This window comes from Phoxinus phoxinus (genome assembly GCF_949152265.1).
Source record: "Phoxinus phoxinus genome assembly, chromosome: 8".
Taxonomy (NCBI): domain Eukaryota; kingdom Metazoa; phylum Chordata; class Actinopteri; order Cypriniformes; family Leuciscidae; genus Phoxinus; species Phoxinus phoxinus.
In genome coordinates this window covers 6,607,547-6,628,510 of record NC_136883.1, presented here as the reverse complement: position 1 = coordinate 6,628,510, position 20,964 = coordinate 6,607,547, and the positions used below count along the sequence as shown (strand labels likewise).

Below are 20,964 nucleotides of genomic sequence, written 5' to 3'. Positions count from 1 at the left end.
TTTAATGAGAGAGGACAAGAGAGAGAGAGGAAAGCGCTGAGCATTCTGGGCTATTCAGGGTATCAAAGGACACATATACAGCAGCCAACTCTGTGAAGAGGGACTTACGGATGGCGCTAAGGTCTTCTTGAGGCATTTTTATTAGTAATTGGTATGCTGAGACTGGAAGTATCATAAAAGAGAAGAAAATGAAGGGATGAAATGTGTGGGGGGGAAACAGGGAGTTTGATGAGGTACAAGACAATGGGAATGGGAAGGAAGTTCAACATTTGGAGGGAAAAAGTTTGATCCTCGTCAGTGCAGAAGTTGTCGCCCTGTGTAGGGTTTTGTTGTTGGTTGCTATGGCATTGCTAAAATGCTCTGAATGATTTTTTTCTGATGTGGTTGCTTATTGCTGGTCCAAATCAAAGTAGTGTCATTGTGTGCGTTTCATTCATGTGAATACATTTTTGTGAACATGCACACTAACACTCGATGACTCAACTCACTTATAAAAGCAGATAAAAGCTTCTGCGTAATTGGCAAACAGCGCTAAAAAGAGCAAGAATATTTGTCTCATTTAAACTGTGGGTGATGATATAAAAGCGAGAAGATAAACAATAAGAGAAAAAAGGTAAGAGAGAAGAGAATGGTGTGATTACAGAGCGAGGCGGCAGAGAAGACAGTGATGGGTTGAGACGCGGGCGCCGGCGTGACAGATAAGAGGGGACGGCCACAGCAGCAGTGCAGAGCGGACACCAAATGTGTTCTGAAGGGTCCCCTGGGCGCTACACTGGAGGTCATCAGCGCGCTGTTGCAGAACATTTCAATCCAGAGCAACTACGGAGGAACACACACAAGCACAAGTAGTTCAATTACAAATGTGCGGAAGTCTGTTACGTCGAATAAACGCTGAATATTTTACGCTATGCATGAATATTACACACATGCCGGCCCGTTCTGAAAGTGAACAGAGAAAAACTTTGGGAGGAACATTCAGGTCTGTGTGAAGTGTGTAATTTCTGCACCACCAGATGGAATTTTAAAAAATCACTTTCCTAAACACTCCTAGAATCTAATAATGGTTGATAAGCACGCTATTGGTTGAGCTGCTGTTGCTATGTCAGGCTGGTCGGATTCTTAAATACACTTTTTTTTTTTTTAAGCGCCACTGTTTACTCTTTTCAGTCAATCCACAAATAGTCTCTGCATGGTTACAGAAAATTATTTTAACACGGAGGAAAAAAGACACTTCAGCATTAAAGTCTGAATTAAATAAATTGAAACCTATTTGCTCTTTGAGCGCACATTGCAAATCTTGTTTTGAACAATCAATCCGCGCAAGTTAATCACATAATCTTTAGTCAAATGGATTTCTATCTCTGATTGGGTTAAACGTTCTTAACCACTTCTATTTAAGCGTCAGTCAGTCAGTCTGCTGCGAACTAGAGATGACGAGGAGGTACGCTAAAATCAATCCTCTCCGTCTATTTGATCTCATTCAATGTTCAGTTTCATCTGGAAATACGTTACACTGCTGAAGTAAAGTCAGGCTCAACTTCTGCTTCACACAGACTTTAAAAAATATAGTCCCAGCCTTAAAGGAGTCACAATATGTTTGGCAACCACTTGATGCATTTTGTAAAAAAAAAAAAAATGGAATGTGCTTTCTTGGTCTGGCAAGCTCTAATCTGATTGTCTGGCTTGACACAACTAATATGCAACAATTTCAGATAAACTTGCCTTAAAACTGTGATTGGTCGCTTTACATTTTAGTCTTTTCCTGTCCAAGTGGGTAAAATAAGCAACCATTCGGGCCAGACTTTATGCCGATATTCAAAAGTCTGGCTAAGCACGACTATACGGAATATAACTCAACTAAATTTCACATTGAATTATGATGCAAGTACTCATACGCAGTCTCCCTCTCGCACACACTTTCAATTTCAGACCTGCGTTAATTTCCCAGCTATCAAAACATGCCCGAGAGATTCTTACCATAAATATATCATAAAGCGAGCAGAACAGTCATAAACACTCACGCTCAGAGTTTATCTTCAGACAGCTCATTGTGACAAATTTCCTTATCTATCTCCCCTCCCGTCTTCCGTCTGCAGGATCTTATCAGATTGCTTTGCAGCAGTCAGCTTTTAGAGAAACACATTATTACCTTCTGCATTTTTGGGGGCTGAAAGCTGTCTCACAGGCCATGTCCTGAACCAGGTTATGAATATTATAGCAACAGTTTAGAAAGGAGGCAGACGACTTCTGCTTCGAGAATAAAAGCATTTGAAAAACAATACAACCCAAGCCCAAGTTAGGTTTTGCGTGAAATTGTCTGAGGATCGAGGCAGTGGTGTGTGTGTGTGTTGTTGAGGGTTGTATGTTTTGTAATTAAACTTTTAGTAGCCATTGCTCTGCTTTGCGTCATTCCTTACAACACAACTTAACCATGGTAAAATCACTGCAACTGGTTTATTGCTGTTATGAAACTAACAGCAGCAATATGATAAAATACACAAATGTTCTAGTTTGTGTTAATACTAATAACCACAATTAACGATTTATCCCACAAGTATACTATAATTATAGTAAATTACTGTTCAATTACTGCTGTTTTGGTTCTTTAGGCGAGGAACGTTTGAATTTCCTTATTGTAATTGATCTGCAAATATGTATAATTTTAATTTATAATTTATAATTAAATTTATATATTTTTTTTGTCCAGAATTTGTAAATTTGGTAATTTCAAAGTCTTTGACGTTATCTTTTCTGTTACATATTTTTACCAATTTATGCCATCCTACCGCGACTATTTTTGACCAGGGACACGATGTTGCCGTCGGACCAATGTTTGCTGTGAAGGGTCCTAGTTGAAAGGTCGTTATAAAGGACACCACCAGTTGTCCAGACCCTGAAAGACATGGTAGATTGGGTGTTATTTAGATGGAAGGAAGGAACTTAAGTGGGAACAAGATGATCTGAAGGTGTCTGGTGCCTGGGGAGGCATCCTTATACTGATCTCTGATAAGAAGCATCTGCCACTAGCACGCCAGAGATTGTGACCTCTGTCTAGCTTTAGAGGAAGAACGGGGCATGTTTAGACCCGCTGGGCAGCTGAACCTTGAAGAATTCAGAATTAGGCCACAATCAGGTAGGACACTACAGTCTCAGGGTAGCCACCAAGAGTCAGACTCCACATTTTTTGATCAGTTTGTCTTAGTCTCTTGGGATCCAGCTTCAGGTGCAGCAGCCCAGAACTGTGTGGCAGCAAAATAACACACTCTTTTTTCCCACATATGACATCTCCGTTTTTTGTCTTTGTTTGTTTTTTTTCCATTTCAAATCACACCCTCTGTCCTGGGGCAGCATTCAGGCCTGTAAGGGCTCGTTCAGTCGTTTTTTCAGTCGGTTTGAGATGTGTATTTCTTGAAGTATGCCTGGTATGTTTGGTTTGTTACAACAAAGTAGATTGAATCTGTCCTCGCAATGACGGCTGATCTACTGGTATTGTCTCCCATCAAACTTGTATCTTTTTCCATACAGGTGAACTAAAAACATATCATCTGTTTGTTTCTCTCAGGTTGAATGGATCACTTCCCAATAATATTGAAATCAAGAACAACACCCTGTTCTTCAAAGGCCCCGTGACCTACGAGCTCGGAGGAACGTATGTCTGTGACGCCACCAATAGCATCGGCACACGCTCTGGATTGGTAGAGGTCAACGTGACGGGTAAGTTGTGGATGCTTATCCGAGTTTCTGTGTGTGAGTGTGTTTGGGCTGGGAAAGCATTAACCATGGGCTGAGGCGATTGTAGCTCCAGAAATGTGAGTTTTGTTGGAGGTGAACATTTCACGTAGGCCCTACGGCATGTCAACACAAGCCAATGAAAATAGAATCCTTTATTACACAAACTCATTGAACACTCTTCATCAAACACACAGATATGGTGACCACAAAAAGTATTTGAACACTAAGCTAAGGGATTTTCGGAGCCCCGTGATCATCTTGAAAGGGACCCCATTCTTAAAATATAAAGCCAGCTATATATTTTGATGTATAAATACTTATACATCTATATATGCACTGTGCTGCTCTTGTGGCCTCCTACCCATTGGTCTATTGGTACAACCTGACAACGAAGAGGAAGAAAATGCTGTCATTTCCTTTTCTTTAATTTCTCACAGTCACATCATACATCAGGCTGCTAGCACCCACAATATTCACTCACACACACACACACACACACACACACACACACACACACACACACACACACACACACACACACACACTCAGAGACAGATGCCGAGATAAAGAATAAAGCGCCCTGTCATTCTTTCCCCAAAATAACATCACAGTTTTGTTGCCTCTTTAGTATTGATCACAGGCACTTTGCAACAAACTCGCATTTCTCCAAGCTACTTTCGTCTCCCACATATTCTCCGTCTTCTCCGCCTTTTTCTTGGGTGAAAACAAGAACTACAAATGAAAACAGAGCAAAACTGGAGCCGTTCCTCTGCCTTCATTCTAATTGTCATATCAAACACCTGTAGTTCACTCTGCAGGCTTTGCAATACATTAAGAACAAAAGACGATAATGAAAGGAGGTGATGGTGCTCTAGATTGCCGAGCAGAACCTCAAAATTGGTCCAATATTTGAAGAGAGCGTAGGCATCTGCAGTTTTGTTCTGATAATAGCTTGTACGCCTCTCTCTTCGCTTCAATAGAGAGCTTCTAACATGCATTGCTTTGCATGCTGGAGTCAACGGCTCGGCTTTTCTCTGTCGTTGCATTTATTTGTGTGCGTGGGTGTGTTTGAGTGTAAACTTTCAGACCTTCCTCGTCCCGCGGCGCCTCAGCTGGCGTTTCTGGTGATGTGTCGGGAATGCGGTGATGTCATCTCGTTCCGTGACAGGTTTTGATGATACGCTCCGCAGGCACGGGCAAAACGTTAATGGAAGTCTGAATGGCTGATATTGAATGAGGAGTGGTGAAGGAAAATATTCCGCGGGCAGGAAATGTCTGCCGCTGATATGTATAGAGCACCTCTGCTTTGGAAGAGATTCTGTTGATCGTTTTCAAAATTGCAATGCAGCGACTGGTGAGAGTTCAGCAGTGGGTCACGATGTGAGTCGACGGAACTTTGGTGCTTTGCAGTGAAACATTTGATTGGTCTTTTTATAGCTTAGGAGACTTCTTTGAGTTATCGGTTATATTCCACTTAAAGGGATAGTTCACCCAAAAATGAAAATTCTGTCATAATTTACTCACCCTCAAGTTGTTTCAAAGCTGTATGAGTTTCTTTCTTCTGTTGAACACAAAATAAGATATTTTGAAGAATGTTGGTGACCAGACAGTTGATGGACCCCATTGACTTCCATAGTATCTTTTTTTTTCTACTATGAAGCTTTGAAACAACTTGAGGGTGAGTAAATGATGACCGAATTTTCATTTTTGGGTGAACTATCCCTTAAGTCTCAACTTTGTCTAAAATGAATTGAGACAATGGTTTACATGTCATTGATCATTTTTGATATGCAAAAATCTTAAGGCCAAAAAAAAAAATCAACATGAACAAAACGTTTCCTGAAAAAAATGAAATCTACTGCATGCTTTCTGTCATCTGAATGATAACTTATATTTTTAATGAGTAAAAACCCAGTTCCCCGCAATAAAGCTGGGGAGCTGAGATCTAAAGCTGGGGAGCTGAGATCATAAAACTCAGCATTTAAATATCATCTTAATAAGATCGTTATATAAAGAGAGACATTTATGATAGTTATTTGCATTTTATGTAAGTAGTCTGCTAAACAGTTATTAAGATAGTATTGATTTACGTTTCAAGCTATCAGAATTTCATCTTACTTTTTGACCATATAAATATCAGCATATTTTTGCTCCGTTTTGGACCTCTGAATAAAACTGATGTTTTTTCCTCCTCGAGTATGAGCTCCATATTCTCCTATATATCATACTATATGAGAATTTGGACTTTGAGTTTGGTGATTGAATATATATCGACATCTCTAACTTCATTGCTATTTTGTAGCATGGAAAATCTCAGAATAGTTTGAGACATTGCTGAGATCTCTTCTGAAACTGAAAAGACACATGTATGTGAGATTACTGGAGTCATTTTCTTAGGAAACGAATATTAGAAGCAGGAAACTTGAGCTAAAGTAAAGCAGCTATTATATACATCTCATTTGTGAAACACCTTTCCTATGGGTTCAGCAAACTCAATTCTCATAAAGTTGCACGTCTCCTCTTCTCTCCTTCTCGCTCGCCAAAGGTCACTAGCAGAACATGCACTGAAAGCCTTATTTGTTCTTTCTGACCTCTGTTTGGCAATGCCTGGGGATTGTTTCCGCATTGCATGTGCCCATTTGTTGATAGATCCCTCCTCTACGGCAATGTCTATCCTTTGATGGATCATTCCATCCAGAGGTCGTTGAACCTCTGTCTCTCTCCCTATTTGTTTGTAGTAGACCTCACAGATATTGACGGATCAAAATGATACTTATGAAGAAAGATTGTTAGGGTGATGAATCCAATACGGTATTTTTCATTTTTGTGTTGCTTAAGTAGCAAGACATCACAATAAGACCAGGAATGTGCATTGCGAAAGTTAATATGTCCAATTTGATTTCTATGTTGTTGTTTTTTTTTGTGGGGAGCCGAACAATGGGAGAAATATCTGGGAAATAGTCATTAGTTTAGCAGTTTTTGTCTGGTGCCACCAGTGGTGCAAAAATGACACACTGCAGCTTTAAATATTCTATACGCCGTGCTTGTCTGCAGTGTTAAATCTTTCAATTCCATCATGCCTTTTTTATGAGTTCATTATAGTTTTATTTGTAGTCACAACTTCCATGGCAGCAGCTGTTCTCCCTTTATGACTCCATATTAATCTCATTCACATTCCTGTGAGTATTTCATTAATAACCATGACTGAGATATTCGGCCTACGCACAACGCATTGAGAACTGCAGTCGCTGTGAGCTTGCAGCGGAATCATTTGTTTTAAAGTCAACATGAAATCAAAATGGACCTCTTTACTTTCGCAATGCACATTCCTGGTCTTATTGTGATGATTCATCTCTCCAAAAAAGTTTGTAATCATTTTTTTTTAAGTGTATTAACTTGCTCTGCCTCGGAAATTACTTTACTTTTTGACTGACATCTCAAATTGCTCTTACTTTTTAACCCTACAACCATCTGGTTCCATTCTGGTGTGTAACGGCTACTCCAATCAATGCCCGGTGGATAAAATCAAGTCTTACCCTATACTTATTTTTATGGATGAGTATCTTGACTCAAAAAAATGCACCAGGTTGCAGAAGTAAAATGGCTCATTAAGGGAAGTTTTCATGCACTGGTCTTGACTTTACACAACGTGTTGTTTCAAACATTTTAAATACACTTTTAAGTGTTTATTTATTTGTTTATATAGATTTCAAATATACATTTTTAGAGGCCATTTTCTCAAAATGATTTTTTTTCTGCACTCAGCCAGAAATATCTGCTTAGATACACCAGTCTTTACAGTTTTATTCAGAGTGGTTTGTTTATATAACATTTGCCTGAACATTTTCTGATTTATGCCCCAAGTCCCATCTGTACAATCCTTTGACTCCCGACCAAGATGAAAAATAATAATAATAACCTGGCTTTTTCCAGTGTTTAGATTTCTGTTCTGGAAATGTATGCAGATTGAGAATTTATTTTATTTTATTTTTTAAGTCTTATTTGCATTTTTAACATAACGTTTCAGAATTTTTTTAATTTATTTTTATTTGTATTTATTAATGTAATTAATCAACTTGGGAAGTATGGTGATATCTATTAGTTACCGTTGTACCTTATTCACCTGGGGTGTCTTACCGTAAATTGCAATTGCATAACCTAATCACATTCGGTCCAGATTCAATGCAGTACCTTATTGACTGTCTGTACATTTTCACCCACGCAGCTTTTGCGGTCCCTGTAGTTTTGTACCGCCGCCTGCATGGCCAAAAACGAGATGCTAATAAGGCTTTCCCATCTGTCCTTATCACGGCTAGAGGGAAACCTCTCCACGGAAGAGCACATATGGGCTATTACAGCCTCGTTCTCATGGCAGGAGTGGAAATGATACCTCTGGCAAAAGCAGCGCACTCAAACACTGTAAAACCAGTGTTCTGTGCTCATTCTGCTGCACACACACACACACATCACCCCTGAAAGGGTCCGCGTGAGAAGCGAAGCCTCCACGTGACCGGCTCCCACAGTAATGGCAACTGTGGCGTCTGTGCCAGAGGGACGCAGCTTATGCCGAGCAACACGTCTCTGCCCTGGCTTCTTGCGAACCGCATAAGCGGCTGTCCATTGTTCGCCCGCCTGCACCTGGGAGAGGGAGGGTTTTGTGTGTGGAGAACGTGGCGAGGCTGGCACGCGTTTGCAGGAGCTTGCAACAGCTGCATGACCGTGTGGAAGTGATGATAACATTGTGAAGAAGAAGAAGCTGTGGAGATCTCAAAGAGAGAGATTCTCAACTCTCTTTCTCGTTCTCTCTGTCTGCTTCTCTCGCTTGTGACCAACACGTTTTTCTTTCTTTCTACCAGTGTTAATCCCGTCAGCAAAATTGCTGTCAAAAAAGTTTTGTCGTCTTTTCTGTTTCTGCACAAATTTAGATGAGATGAAAGACGCATCGTGATGGCAATAACATTATTTTAAACAAAGAAAATGTAGATAAAAATAATTCAAATGATTCATTGATATTTCATATCTACTCTTCCAGCCAAATATTTGGAATAATCAAGATTGTTTGATAATGTTGAAAGAAGTCTCTTCTGCTCACTAAAGCTGCATTGTATTTGATTTAAACAGTAATATTGTGAAATATTATTACGTTGTTATATAACTGTTTTCAATGTCCATATATATTCCATATATATAAGCTGAATTTTCTGCAGCCATTACTCCGACTTCAAAATCATTCTAATATGATGATTTGGTGCGCTGATTTTAATAATGGGTCTTATTATTATCATTTATCAATGTTGAAAACTCTTTTTGCTGCCTAATATTTGTGGAAACCATGACCCCCGGAAAAAGACGGATTCAACAAAAATGGCAAAAAATGTTTTTTTTCATTGATAATAATCAGAAATCATCTGTGAGCACCGAATCAGCATATAGAATGATTTCTGAAATGTCATGTGACACTGAAAACTGGAGTAATGATGCTGAAAATTCAGTAACCATGAAGGAATTAATAACATTTTAAAATGTATTAAAATAGAAAAGAGTTCACAATAGTATTGTTTATACTGTACATATATACTATAACTAGATACTGTATATACTAATATTTTTTATCAAATAATCGCAGCCCTGGTAAGCACATGATACTACTTTCAAAAACATTAAAACCTTCTTTATTATTCCGAAATTTTGACCTGTAGTGTATTTTAAAACTATTTGAAAAAAAAAAAATCTTAACTTCCAGGGAAATTGGTGCAAATTTGAATGAATAAGTTTCCACTGGAGAAGCTACTGTGGCTTACACATTTCCGCCATTTTTGCTCATTAAATTCAACTAAAAATGTTGGTTTTTGACTGTAATGATATACCGTGTCAGTGAAGTGAACTAAAATGTATGAATTCAACATGACAAAATATTGAGTACACTCAAGATTTCTTTTCAACAAAGGACAAAATTGAAGACTAAAACTGTGTTAAAATGAAGTGTTTTCTAATACTTCTTTTCTCTCTACCTCTCTACCCTTTTCCTCTCTCTCTCTCTCTCTCTCTCTCTCTCTCTCTCTCTCTCTCTCTCTCTCTCTCTCTCTCTCTCTCTCTCTCTCTCTCTCTCTCTCTCTCTCTCTCTCTCTCTCTCTCTCTCTCTCTCTCTCTCTCTCTCTCTCTCTCTCTCTCTCTCTCTCTCTCTCTCTCTCTCTCTCTCTCTCTCTCTCTCTCTCTTTTCTCCTGGATTGAATTGGCATTAGCACGGGAAGGCTCAGTTAAAGCGTGTGCTGATGCTTCATAAACTTCAAACGCAATCTCTCTTCTCCCGAACAGCTATGGACAGGCCTTGCTGAGGTCGGAAGATTTTTGCTCTGCTTCTGACTGGATTATACTTAACATTCAGCAGGACAGAATGTGAAATGAAGTGTCCTCCAAATAAAAAAACAAGCGACTATGCAGTAGCTGTCTTTCGTACTGGTAGAAATTTACCCAAACCCTGTGGCCACTAATGCATTCCATATGACCCGTGCTCTGCATGCATGGAACCACCGCATTCGGTGCCCAGACATGGAGTAATAAACATCTGGCTCCATTGAAATTCACCTCGTCAAACGTGGTTATTCTGCACACAATTGAATGGAAATCTACAAACCGGCGTCGTATACAGGTACCGCGTATGCAGGCGATTCCATAGATACACACGGTTGAATCTCAAGTACCCTGACCCACCCTAGTGCATCTTGATTAAAAATCTGCTTCCCCTTTTTAAAAAAAAGCTCTGAGGAGCCGTAATTTGTCAAGTAGTTTGATCGCTTGTCTCATGCGCTGTAGATTAACAGTAGTGCTTTGCCAAAGCTCTTCAGAACTGAATCTTTCATCTTATCTCTCTCGCTAACTATCTCTCCCTCTCGTTCTCTCTGGAGATTTGAAGATAAGAGGAGTGAATGCTTTATAGCTGAAGTTGAATGCATGAGGAGTGTTAAACTATTTAACGCTAGGTTCATTTTCAGGCCACCTAACTGTGCCAGTGGTTTCTCTAATGTCACAACAAGGGTGAAAACAAAAGAAAGGGATCTTGCATTGTTCTTGTATCCTGAGACTGACCAGCAGTGGAATGTAAATTACAATGTAAACACATGGACGTAAGAGAAGAGTCATGCTAGCAGGCTAGCAATACTCCAGGTAGGATAGTTAGTATCACACTTTTTTACTCTACTGAATGTTTCTGAGTATTTTTTTTTTAGTAGAGTAGAAACAAAATTCTAAGTGCATTGCATTATTGAACATTTCCAGCTTTATTGGTCAGGAAAAACAAGATACAGTTCATTGAACACATGTTGACCTTTTTTTGTGAACATGCCATTAAATAGCCTGTTCAGGGTCAGTGCCAAGGGAGGGCATTCGCAAGCTCCGAACGAGTTACTGTACGTACACCCAACAACACACACACACACACACACACACACACACACTTCCCTCCCCTCCCTGCTGAATGTCAGCAAATTCAAAAGTGAAATTGCAGAGTAAGCACGTATTCGATTACGCATTCGAAAACGATGACAACACCCGTACTGGTTTGTTTACATTACAAATGCAAAGTTGAACCAGCGTTAACGTGAACGTGACTTCTGCTGCCGATGTAACAAGCAAACATTTCAAAACCTTTGTTTTGGCCAGCAGATATTGTAATTAATAAATTACACCAATGACAACTTCCCCTAACTTGTTTACAAAAAAAATATAAAGTAAACTTTAATATCAACCAAATAATGAATAATGAAACCTCAGATGAAACCGCAAATCTTTGTTTTAACAGACAGATTAATTAATAATTAACAAATGATACTGGTGACAACTTGCTTTAATCTTTATATTTACCAAAATGTACCGTCTATAAATTGTCTAATCTGTGATCTTGTCCTCTGAGAAATGGTTGACACGAAGCACAAGCTTTACAGCTCAATCTGTTAATTACTATATAATTATTAATTGTGTTTTTTTAAGAGCAGGCTTGTATGCGTGATCTATTTTTGAATATTTCCTTTGTCGTGCCTGAATTTCATTCAGGTTTGTCTTATGAAATTGCTCGAGGTCTAGGGTTTTTGAGGAAGCGGTTAGCCTTCGAGAGATTCCTTCATCAGAGGAACCGTGGGGATCTGTAATTAAAGACATGAATACGGAGATTTATGTCTTTTCAGACTGTGTGTTGAGTTTTTGTGTGGGAAGTGTTAAAGACTGCTGGTCTCATCTTTATGTGAACAGTGAGTAAGAATGAGTGGTGTAAGATGGTCCCGTAATTATCTTATTACCGCGCTTGAGAAAGAGAAGAGGGCAAGCGCGTGGTTCTTTCCATCTGCTTTATCTCTTCTCTTCCTGTCTTTCCCTTTCTCTCTTCTCTTTCTGTCTTTCCCTCTCTCTCTTTTGCTCTTTTCTCTACTCATTAAACAGTATTATGACTGTTTTGACCCCGTCTGTTCTTATATTAACAGATTTATCTCTATTTGCAGGAGTTTAGTTTCTAAACAACATTTGAGTTAGCATTATTAGCATATGATATCTACATTTACTGATCTGGATAATATCTGATGCTGCTGCAGCAGTGGACGAGCTGTCCATCACCAGACTTTGTCTGTTTGTTTGATTATTTACTTACTTACTTATTTATTTACTTACTTACATCAGATGTGATGCCAGGATAACTAGAACCACTAAGTTATTCGTAGAGTTGCAAAAAGGTCAAAATCCATAATGAGGGCACATAATACAGCACAACTGAATTTTAAATCAAAGGTCAAAATAAATGAGAAGTTTTATAATAAATAATATTCAATGGCAGATATTCCTGCTCATTTTAATGCTTAAATTATATTTTAGTAATAAAAAAAAAAAAAAAAAAAACATGCTTTTGCAAATGGAAAGCAATTGAAATCATGGAACTTATATAATTAAAAACAGTATATTAAAAGATTAATGCTAATTGCATTTTTAGGAATCTCTGAAATCCATTTTATTTTTTTTCAAAAATTCCATTTCATTTTCATTTTTATGGTTTCAGTTTTATTAGTTTATTTAATGTAGCAAGCAAAAAGCATGTCTAATAAGTTGAATTCATAAAACTTCAACAATTAAATAATTTATATTTTTTTACAATAATAGCCCTATATAATATTTTTTTTTTTCTAGAAATTCTGTTATCTGTTGTATTTTTTTCTGGATTCATGATTTAATACAAATTTATTCTTTAAAAAAATATTCTTAAAGAAGTACATACTACTGTACAATGGTGATGTATTTCTGTCACAAAAGTTGTCATGAAGTCCTTTGAGTTTTTGTGTATATATATAATATGACGATAGTTTTATTAAAGGGGTGATGAACTGAGAAATTACAATTTCCTTGACCTTTTAACATCATACTATAAGAATATCCTGTATGTTTCAGAACTGAAAACTTCCTTGTTAGTCCAATAAAAGCTTGTATTGACACAAGGCCTATTACATGAAACTCATTATAAAATGCAAAACTGTTATCCAATCATAGCAGTGGGCGTTTACTTCCAAGTCTTCAATGCGGCACGCCCATAAAAACTGAGCGTTTCAGGAGCTAGGCTCAAAACCAGGGTAGAAAATAGCCTATTACTTATTCATTTTGATGTTTTTGAATGTAAACACCAAGCGAACGTCATAAGTTGACCTCAGACAACAATATACATTTTTTTTTAAAGCCAGTTCATGACCAATTTAAATGAAATGGTGAAATGCTGGTTACTCTTGAGATGAAGTTCATGTGGAGTATCCTCATATATTAGGACAGCACCATGACAACACAACTGTGTGTGTAGTAGATGGAACCACACCGTTGTTGTGGCATTCCACGTTATACTGTAAAATCTATATTTATGACTGGACTCTGTGATTCCATCCGCATTTTCTACATCGGGAAAATCATAGGGCTCTAGTTTAGAGTGACATGAGTGAGTAAATTATGACAATTTTCATTCGGCTGCACCTTTAGATGAGTTACTGACGCTCTCGGACTGATCAGGAAGGCCCATGATGTCAGCCGATTGTAGCAGTGCTGCTCAACATGGGTTAATATGGCATAGGTGACTTCGCTCCCCTTCGTTTAGAGAGCCAAGACCGCTTAGCTTAACGCCGCTACATGCCGCTGACAACTGTTCACGCTCGCCTGAGCAAGCAATCCCTCACACCACGGCGAGAAAATGAAGTTCAAAATGAGAGGAAGAATCAGAAGGGAAGGGGAATAAAAGCAGAGGGAAGGTTAAAAATGCCTACCACAAGGTGAAAATGAGATGAATAAAACATAGCCACACCAACGGAAGTATAAATAAATAAAGGAATACTTGTTGCGGGAAGTAACGCCTGAGTGGACCCGATATTGGGATTCGTTTGAGACGATTTAATAAAATGGAAACGTAAACGAGCCCTCGAGGCAGGAGGGTGAATGTGCGGATGATGGGACGGGGGTGTTTACTGGCTTTTATATAAGTGGTTGAGTCAAGCCCTCCTATTCTTTTGCTCTTGTCACATATTCTGTCCTCCCAAGGCTTGACAAGGGAGCAAAATGTGAAGGATGAAGAGGAAGAGAGCGGCAGACAGCAAAAAACGGCACCAAAAAAAAAAAAAAAGAAAGAAAGAAAGTGAAACACGACTCAAAGAGAAGGCGAGAGATAGCTCGGGATATGAATTGATAAGAAGTCATTGGAGGAGCGTTTCATTTGCATGAAAACGTCAGGGCTTTTAATATATTGATAGCCTCCGCTCACATCACACAGGCTTCATTTGAAATTCGTTCACGCCACGATTCGGAGCAAAGGGCTGATTCGCCATACAAAACTCCAATTATACAAATCCCAGCGAGTGTAGAGCCGGTCACACATGCGAGAATTATGATTCCTGCTGTTCTTATGGCCTCTGAGGAGGACCATCACACACGTCGGCTGTCATTCAGACAGGATGGATGTTCTTAATGAATGTATGTTTTTTTTTTTTCTCAGAGTAAAAATAAATCAAATTCAAAAGTAATTATATCTTTATCATAAATTGCAACTATCACCAATGCATCTTTATTTCTCATAATTTCCATTTTATTTCTAATCATTTCAATGTTATTTTGTATAATTTCAACTTTTATTCCTCATAATTGCAATTATATCTCTCCTAATTGCACTTTTATTTTACAAACGAGACTAGTTTTCATAATTGCGACTGTCATAATTTCAACTTAATATCTCTCAATTGTTACTTTATTTCTCATAATTGTGACTGCATCTCATAAGTTCAGCTTTATTTCTTATGTTTTCAACTTTATGTCCCATAATTGCAATTCAATATCTCCTAATTGCAATTTTATCTCACTAATGGGACTACTTTAAAAAAAAAAGTGACTTTATAGCTCATAATTTCAACTTCATATCTCACAAATGTGACTTTATGGCTGTTCACAACAAGATCAGTAACTATAACTAACTGTTGTCGTCTGTCATTTTAAATGCTCATGCTCTTAAAACAGGATGGATTCTGATTGGCTGTTCGTCAGCTGAAAAAAATTAATCATTCTGAAAATTATTCCAACTATATCAGTTATCTGTGCCATTATCATTCGTTTTGACGTGGACTTGTGCTATTATTTTATATTTACAATGATTTTAACAGATACATCTTTATTGTTATCATTATAGTTATCGTCCTTGGTTGTGAATTGAATTGTGTGATATAATTGTCAGATATTACTGATATATTTACACATGCAAATAGAAGGAAAAAAAACTCCAGAAAACACATTCAGATAGAAAATTAAGAAAACTTATACTACAGGGCCGTTGAATGCTTGAATCTGATTGGTTGACGAACGTTCTGAGGTGTGCAATTATATTCAGGGAACCGCACGGCTAAAGTAGTTCCAGGCAGGTCTTGACCTCATTACAGTTCCATATCACTTCGCGTAGTCAACTGTAATAACGGACAATAGGATACAATTGACCGTTCGCAAAACCCCGCCCTCGAACGGTTCTCGTCCAATCCTAGCTCAGCAACTGTAACTAAGGAGAAGGACCTCCGTCAAACATTCCGATTTCAGCAAGATAGTGCAATGATGCGCCTATGGCAGTGAGGTCTGCACGGGCTTAAAACTTGCTGTATTTTATGATTGCTTGCAACTATTATTAAAAAAATAGGCTACATGTACAAACACCATTTCACTGCGGCACTGCGGCCCCCTCATCAGTCAGCAAACAAGAGGAAAAAAAGAGAAAAAGCACGGACTTACTAATACGAAACTTTGATGTGGTTGAACAGGTACAGTCACAAATTCCTCTGGAACTCAAACATTAAACTTCAAAACAAAGTTTGCGCAGTTGCACAACTATTCACACAAATATATCCTTCTCAGTAGTTTGAGTTATGAATGAAGAGAACAGAATCGAGAGTTGATGGTTTCAGCGCGTCCTCTGATTGCAGTGTTCTGACTGAAATAGCGCGCGCGGGAGCACATGCGCAAAACAGTTTTGTAAAATGATATATGATCAAATAAAAATGATTAATATATAATTTTACAAAACTGTTTTGTGCATGTGCTCCCGTGCGCTATTCTGTCTATATTTCTGTCGTGCACTGGAGGATATGTCTGCTGCATTACTCCAAAACCAATCACTTAATGTGTGGATCTCAACCCAGCCATTGCTGTGGTTCTCAATTGTTTGACGGGCGTAGTAACAATAACTAAGGGGCGTGGCTTTTGCGAACGGTCAATTCATAACAAGAGAAACTGCAGCCCATGCGCTTGATCTGCAATTTTCAATGTCCTATATAATCAATAAAAAATTAAACTGAATATTTAAATAAATTGATAGTCCTGTTGCACGGGTTTTCGTAATTATTGAAGATAATATAACAAATAAATAAAATTGATAGACCTATACTTGTTAAAAGGGCTTTGTGTTTCATTTATTAGTCTTCTAGTCTACTGTCACTAGAAAAAAAGAATGAACGAATTAATTAAAACGAATTGAATTAATAAATAAATAATAATATTGACGCACGCTTCTCTCTAAGGCCGGTTATGAATGTAATTTGATACTTATGAGTCATGACTAATCATGCACGCGTTTTCAGCGCGTTCAGTCGGTTCACAGCGGTGTTTAAAATCTGCTGCATTCACAGTCAGAGAATGTTTCTAGTCGTTAAGTGTGTCCCGACTCCCCAGCATTACTCTGCTATCAGCGGCTCAAACCTCCGTTACTAACTCTAAAATGACGTTTTGGAATTAGCAACGGAGCATGGGTTTAGATGCGCAAGGAATTAGTCCTTCATACAAGAGCGTTTTAATGACAAAAACTTTACAAACGTCTTGAAATACATCATCTGAACAATATTTCGAGGTGTGGTAACTGTAGTATAAGCGGAATAATTGACTCCAGACCGTTGAATTATTATAAAAATAATGCACACCCGAGGTGTAACGGCCACTCCGCTTCGCGTCGTGACCGCATTACCACCTCGGGTGTGCATTATTTTTATAATAATTCAACGGCCTGTCGTCAATTATTCCTTACATCATCATGAGTTTGACAACACATGTGCTGCATGATATTAAGGTCATTGGCTAACAATTTCTCATTAATATTATGTACAGTAACATCTATGGTGGCCGAGAGAGCTCAATACGCTGCAACTGAGGAAAACACATGTAAATAGAGAAAAAAACACCAGCAAATTAAGAAAGCATCTTCATCAGTTCGACAACAAGTGCTGCAAATACTCACAACGCACCCAAATACAGAAACGCACTACAAATACTCAACTTATTTTTCTTCTGTGATGCATTTAATCATATTTACGAGTGAAATAAGATATTGAATGAAATAAAATGTAGGGCGGGGAAGAGTGATTTATATTACAGGTTGCCAAAAAAGAGGGGCTAATAATTAAAAGATAAGAGAACGTATTGACAAAAAGGAAGGTAATTTCAGAGGTGGAGCAAGTTACTATATTCTAAAACATAATATGTGGGAAATCGTACACTGATCAGTTATATAAGACCAGAAATGTGTATTAAGAGAGCAAATAGGATCCGTTTTCATCTCACGTCGACTTGCGTTTACTCAACCTGAAATTAGCCTCATTCCTTCTCACTTCCACTATTTTCTTATCCGTCTCATCCCTCTCTTTCATCCCCTTCTTCTCTCTGAGTATCACCCTGATGAGGCATTTTAAATGTCTTGCTTGGTGTGACATCCCTCCAGCGATGTGAAATTTGTTTGTCTTGCTTGTCATTGCGGAATCGGTCTCAATCGGACTGATATGACACTGTGAGCTCCCACACGCTGCCTGTTGCATAATTCATCCCTCCGCAGGACGTACATGTGGATTTTGTGTATCATTAAACTCTCACCACAAGGACAACATGGCTGTCAAGGCAATTGAAGAGCTAGCTCAAAGCCGCGTGTCGGGGGGTCTGTGCCGCCCAGCCGTGGGCAAGCGCTGGCACGTCCCACGAGCCTCGGCGGGCGAGCACCTGGGCGAGTTTCGAGTGTGCTGGACTGATGGAGTGTGAAGTCAGGCCTGTTCTGCTCTCTACGGGAAGTGACTTCCACTCTCAGCTCCCACTAAGCTTCTGCCTCATTATCCAAATAAGATATTAGCATGTGCACATCGTCCTCTCCATATTTTTTTTCTCCTTTTCTTTTTTCGACCTCTTTCTCAACTGAGTGTGTGAGAGACTTTATTTAGGAGAGAGAAACAGCTACAGACAATCCATTTTAAGTTGCTGGATAAACGCAGTTTTCTATGGAAGCTTGTTTCCGCTACAGATAATTTGCCGCTTTTTTAATAAATTTGATAAATTGCGAGTTTACATCTCGATATGTAATTGCGATATAAAGTCACAATTGCGAGTTATAAAGTCACAATTATGAGAAATAAACTCGCAATTCTAAACTTTTTGCTCAGAATTGCATGTTTATACCTCGCAATTCTAACTTTAAAACACTCAATTGGGATATATAAATTCAGAATTGCGTGATATAAAGTTTAAATTTTGAGGGAAAAAGTCCTTAGAATTGGACTTTGTTTATAACTCTCAATTGCGAGTATATATCTCACAATTCTGAGAAAGATGTTAGAATTGCGAGATATAAATTCGCAATTGCGAGATATAAACTCGCAATTGCGAGAAGAAAAGTCTGAATTGCGAGTTTATAACGCAATTATGAGTTTATATCTCGCAATTTTGACTTTATAATATGCAATTGCGACTTTATATCACACAATTCTGACTTCATAACTCGTAATTCTGAGGAATAAAGTCAGAATTGCGAGATGTAAACTCGCAATTGTGAGATAAAAAGTCGCAATTATCTTTTCAAATGTTTTATTCTGTGGCGGAAACAAGCTTCCATACTTTTCTGTCCTTTGTTGACATATTTCTGATTGAAACAGGAAGTATATATGTATATAGGCTTTAGTTACGCTATGAACTATGATGTGTTAGCTGGCAATGGGAATTAGAGGGAGGGACATTTTCATGCTGGAGAATCAAGATATGATTTTACAAAATCTGTACTGCAACTTGAGTCAAAATTGTTTTTCCCCAGAATAGAAAGACTGTACATTTTAAATGTGTCTAACTTTTAGCAGTACAATCATGTAAATGACCTTAAAGCTAATGCACATGGCTAAAAGTACACCATTTTTTTATTATTATTTTTTTTTTGCATGGGATGTTTTAAAGCAAGCAACTCAGCGCCTTTTTTCTATGCAAGTAATAGGCCTTCCAGTACTTCAAGTAACTCATCTTTACATGATCAAAGTCTGAGATCTTCAAAACTGTATGCTAAGCTTACAATTCAATGATATATTTAAGTCAGAAATAAAACAAAGTTATAATAAATTGTACTTCTTCAGAGGAAACGACAGCCTTTTTAACAAGCAGAATTTTGCTAGTGAAGCAGGACAGTTTGAGGAGAGACAAAAAGCATTAAGAGAGTAGAAAAGGGAATGGGATCATTATAAAACCTCGAGCTGGGACTCCAACATGGAGCGCAATATGACAGCAATCTTCCTAAGTAACCTGGTTTACCATAAAGACTCGCTAGTTAAAGGGTTAGTTCACCCAAAAATGAAAATAATGTCATTAATGACTCACCCTCATGTCGTTCTAAGCCCGTAAGACCTCCGTTCATCTTCGGAACACAGTTTAAGATATTTTAGATTTAGTCCGAGAGCTTTCTGTCCCTCCATTGAAACTGTATATACAGTATACTGTCCATGTCCATAAAGGTAATAAAAACATCATCAAAGTAGTCCATGTGACATCAGTGGGTTAGTTAGAAGTTTTTGAAGCATCGAAAATACTTTTTGGTCCAAAAATAACACAAAATAAGACTTTATTCAGCATTGTATTCTCTCCCGGGTCTGTTGTCAATCTGCGTTCAGGACTCCGCAGTGACGCTGCTGACGGAAGACGCTGATGACGTGTTATCTGGTGCGCCCGAGCTTCGTTTACAGTCTGAGGAAGACGCACGCTATATTCAAGCTATTCTACATTGTTTGCGTGGATATCATTTTTTTAATGGTGCGTAAATGTTCATGTCGCGGATGAGACACTTTTACAGCGTGCGTTTCCCTCAGTCTATAAATGAAGCTCGGGCGCACCAGATAACACGTCATCAGCGTCTTACGCCATCAGCGTAACTGTGAAGGATTGACAACAGACCCGGGAGAGAATACAATGCTGAATAAAGTCTTATTTTGTGTTATTTTTGGACCAAAAAGTATTTTCGATGCTTCAAAAACTTCTAACTAACCCACTGATGTCACATGGACTACTTTGATGATGTTTATATTTCCTTTATGGACATGGCCAGTATACTGTATATACAGCTTCAATGGAGGGACAGAAAGCTCTCGGACTAAATCTAAAATATCTTAAACTGTGTTCCGAAGATGAACGGAGGTCTTACGGGCTTAGAACGACATGAGGGTGAGTCATTAATGACATTATTTTCATTTTTGGGTGAACTAACCCTTTAAGCTAGTTAAGAGAAGAACATCCCGCTCAATATATTCATATATGCAAATGTATAATTTATTATATTGTATGGAATATGTTTACAGTCATATTTCAGCAAGTTCAAAACTGTCAAATGTTAACTACAAAAAATATTATGACATCAATAGTAAATATTGAATGTATATTAACAGTCCTAATGTTCCATTCAAAAAATATATA

General features: G+C 38.2%; 1 protein-coding gene across 13 annotated transcripts in view; it reads left to right on the top strand.

The window, feature by feature from the left end:
• Positions 1-20,964, top strand: part of nectin1b (nectin cell adhesion molecule 1b) — a 252,864-nt gene that overhangs the window by 73,364 nt on the left and 158,536 nt on the right. For all 13 annotated transcript variants that reach the window (XM_079621250.1, XM_079621254.1, XM_079621251.1 and 10 more), the window contains one exon: positions 3,563-3,714. In XM_079621250.1, the coding sequence (XP_079477376.1) occupies positions 3,563-3,714 (152 nt within the window). The remainder of the gene's footprint in view (positions 1-3,562; positions 3,715-20,964) is intronic.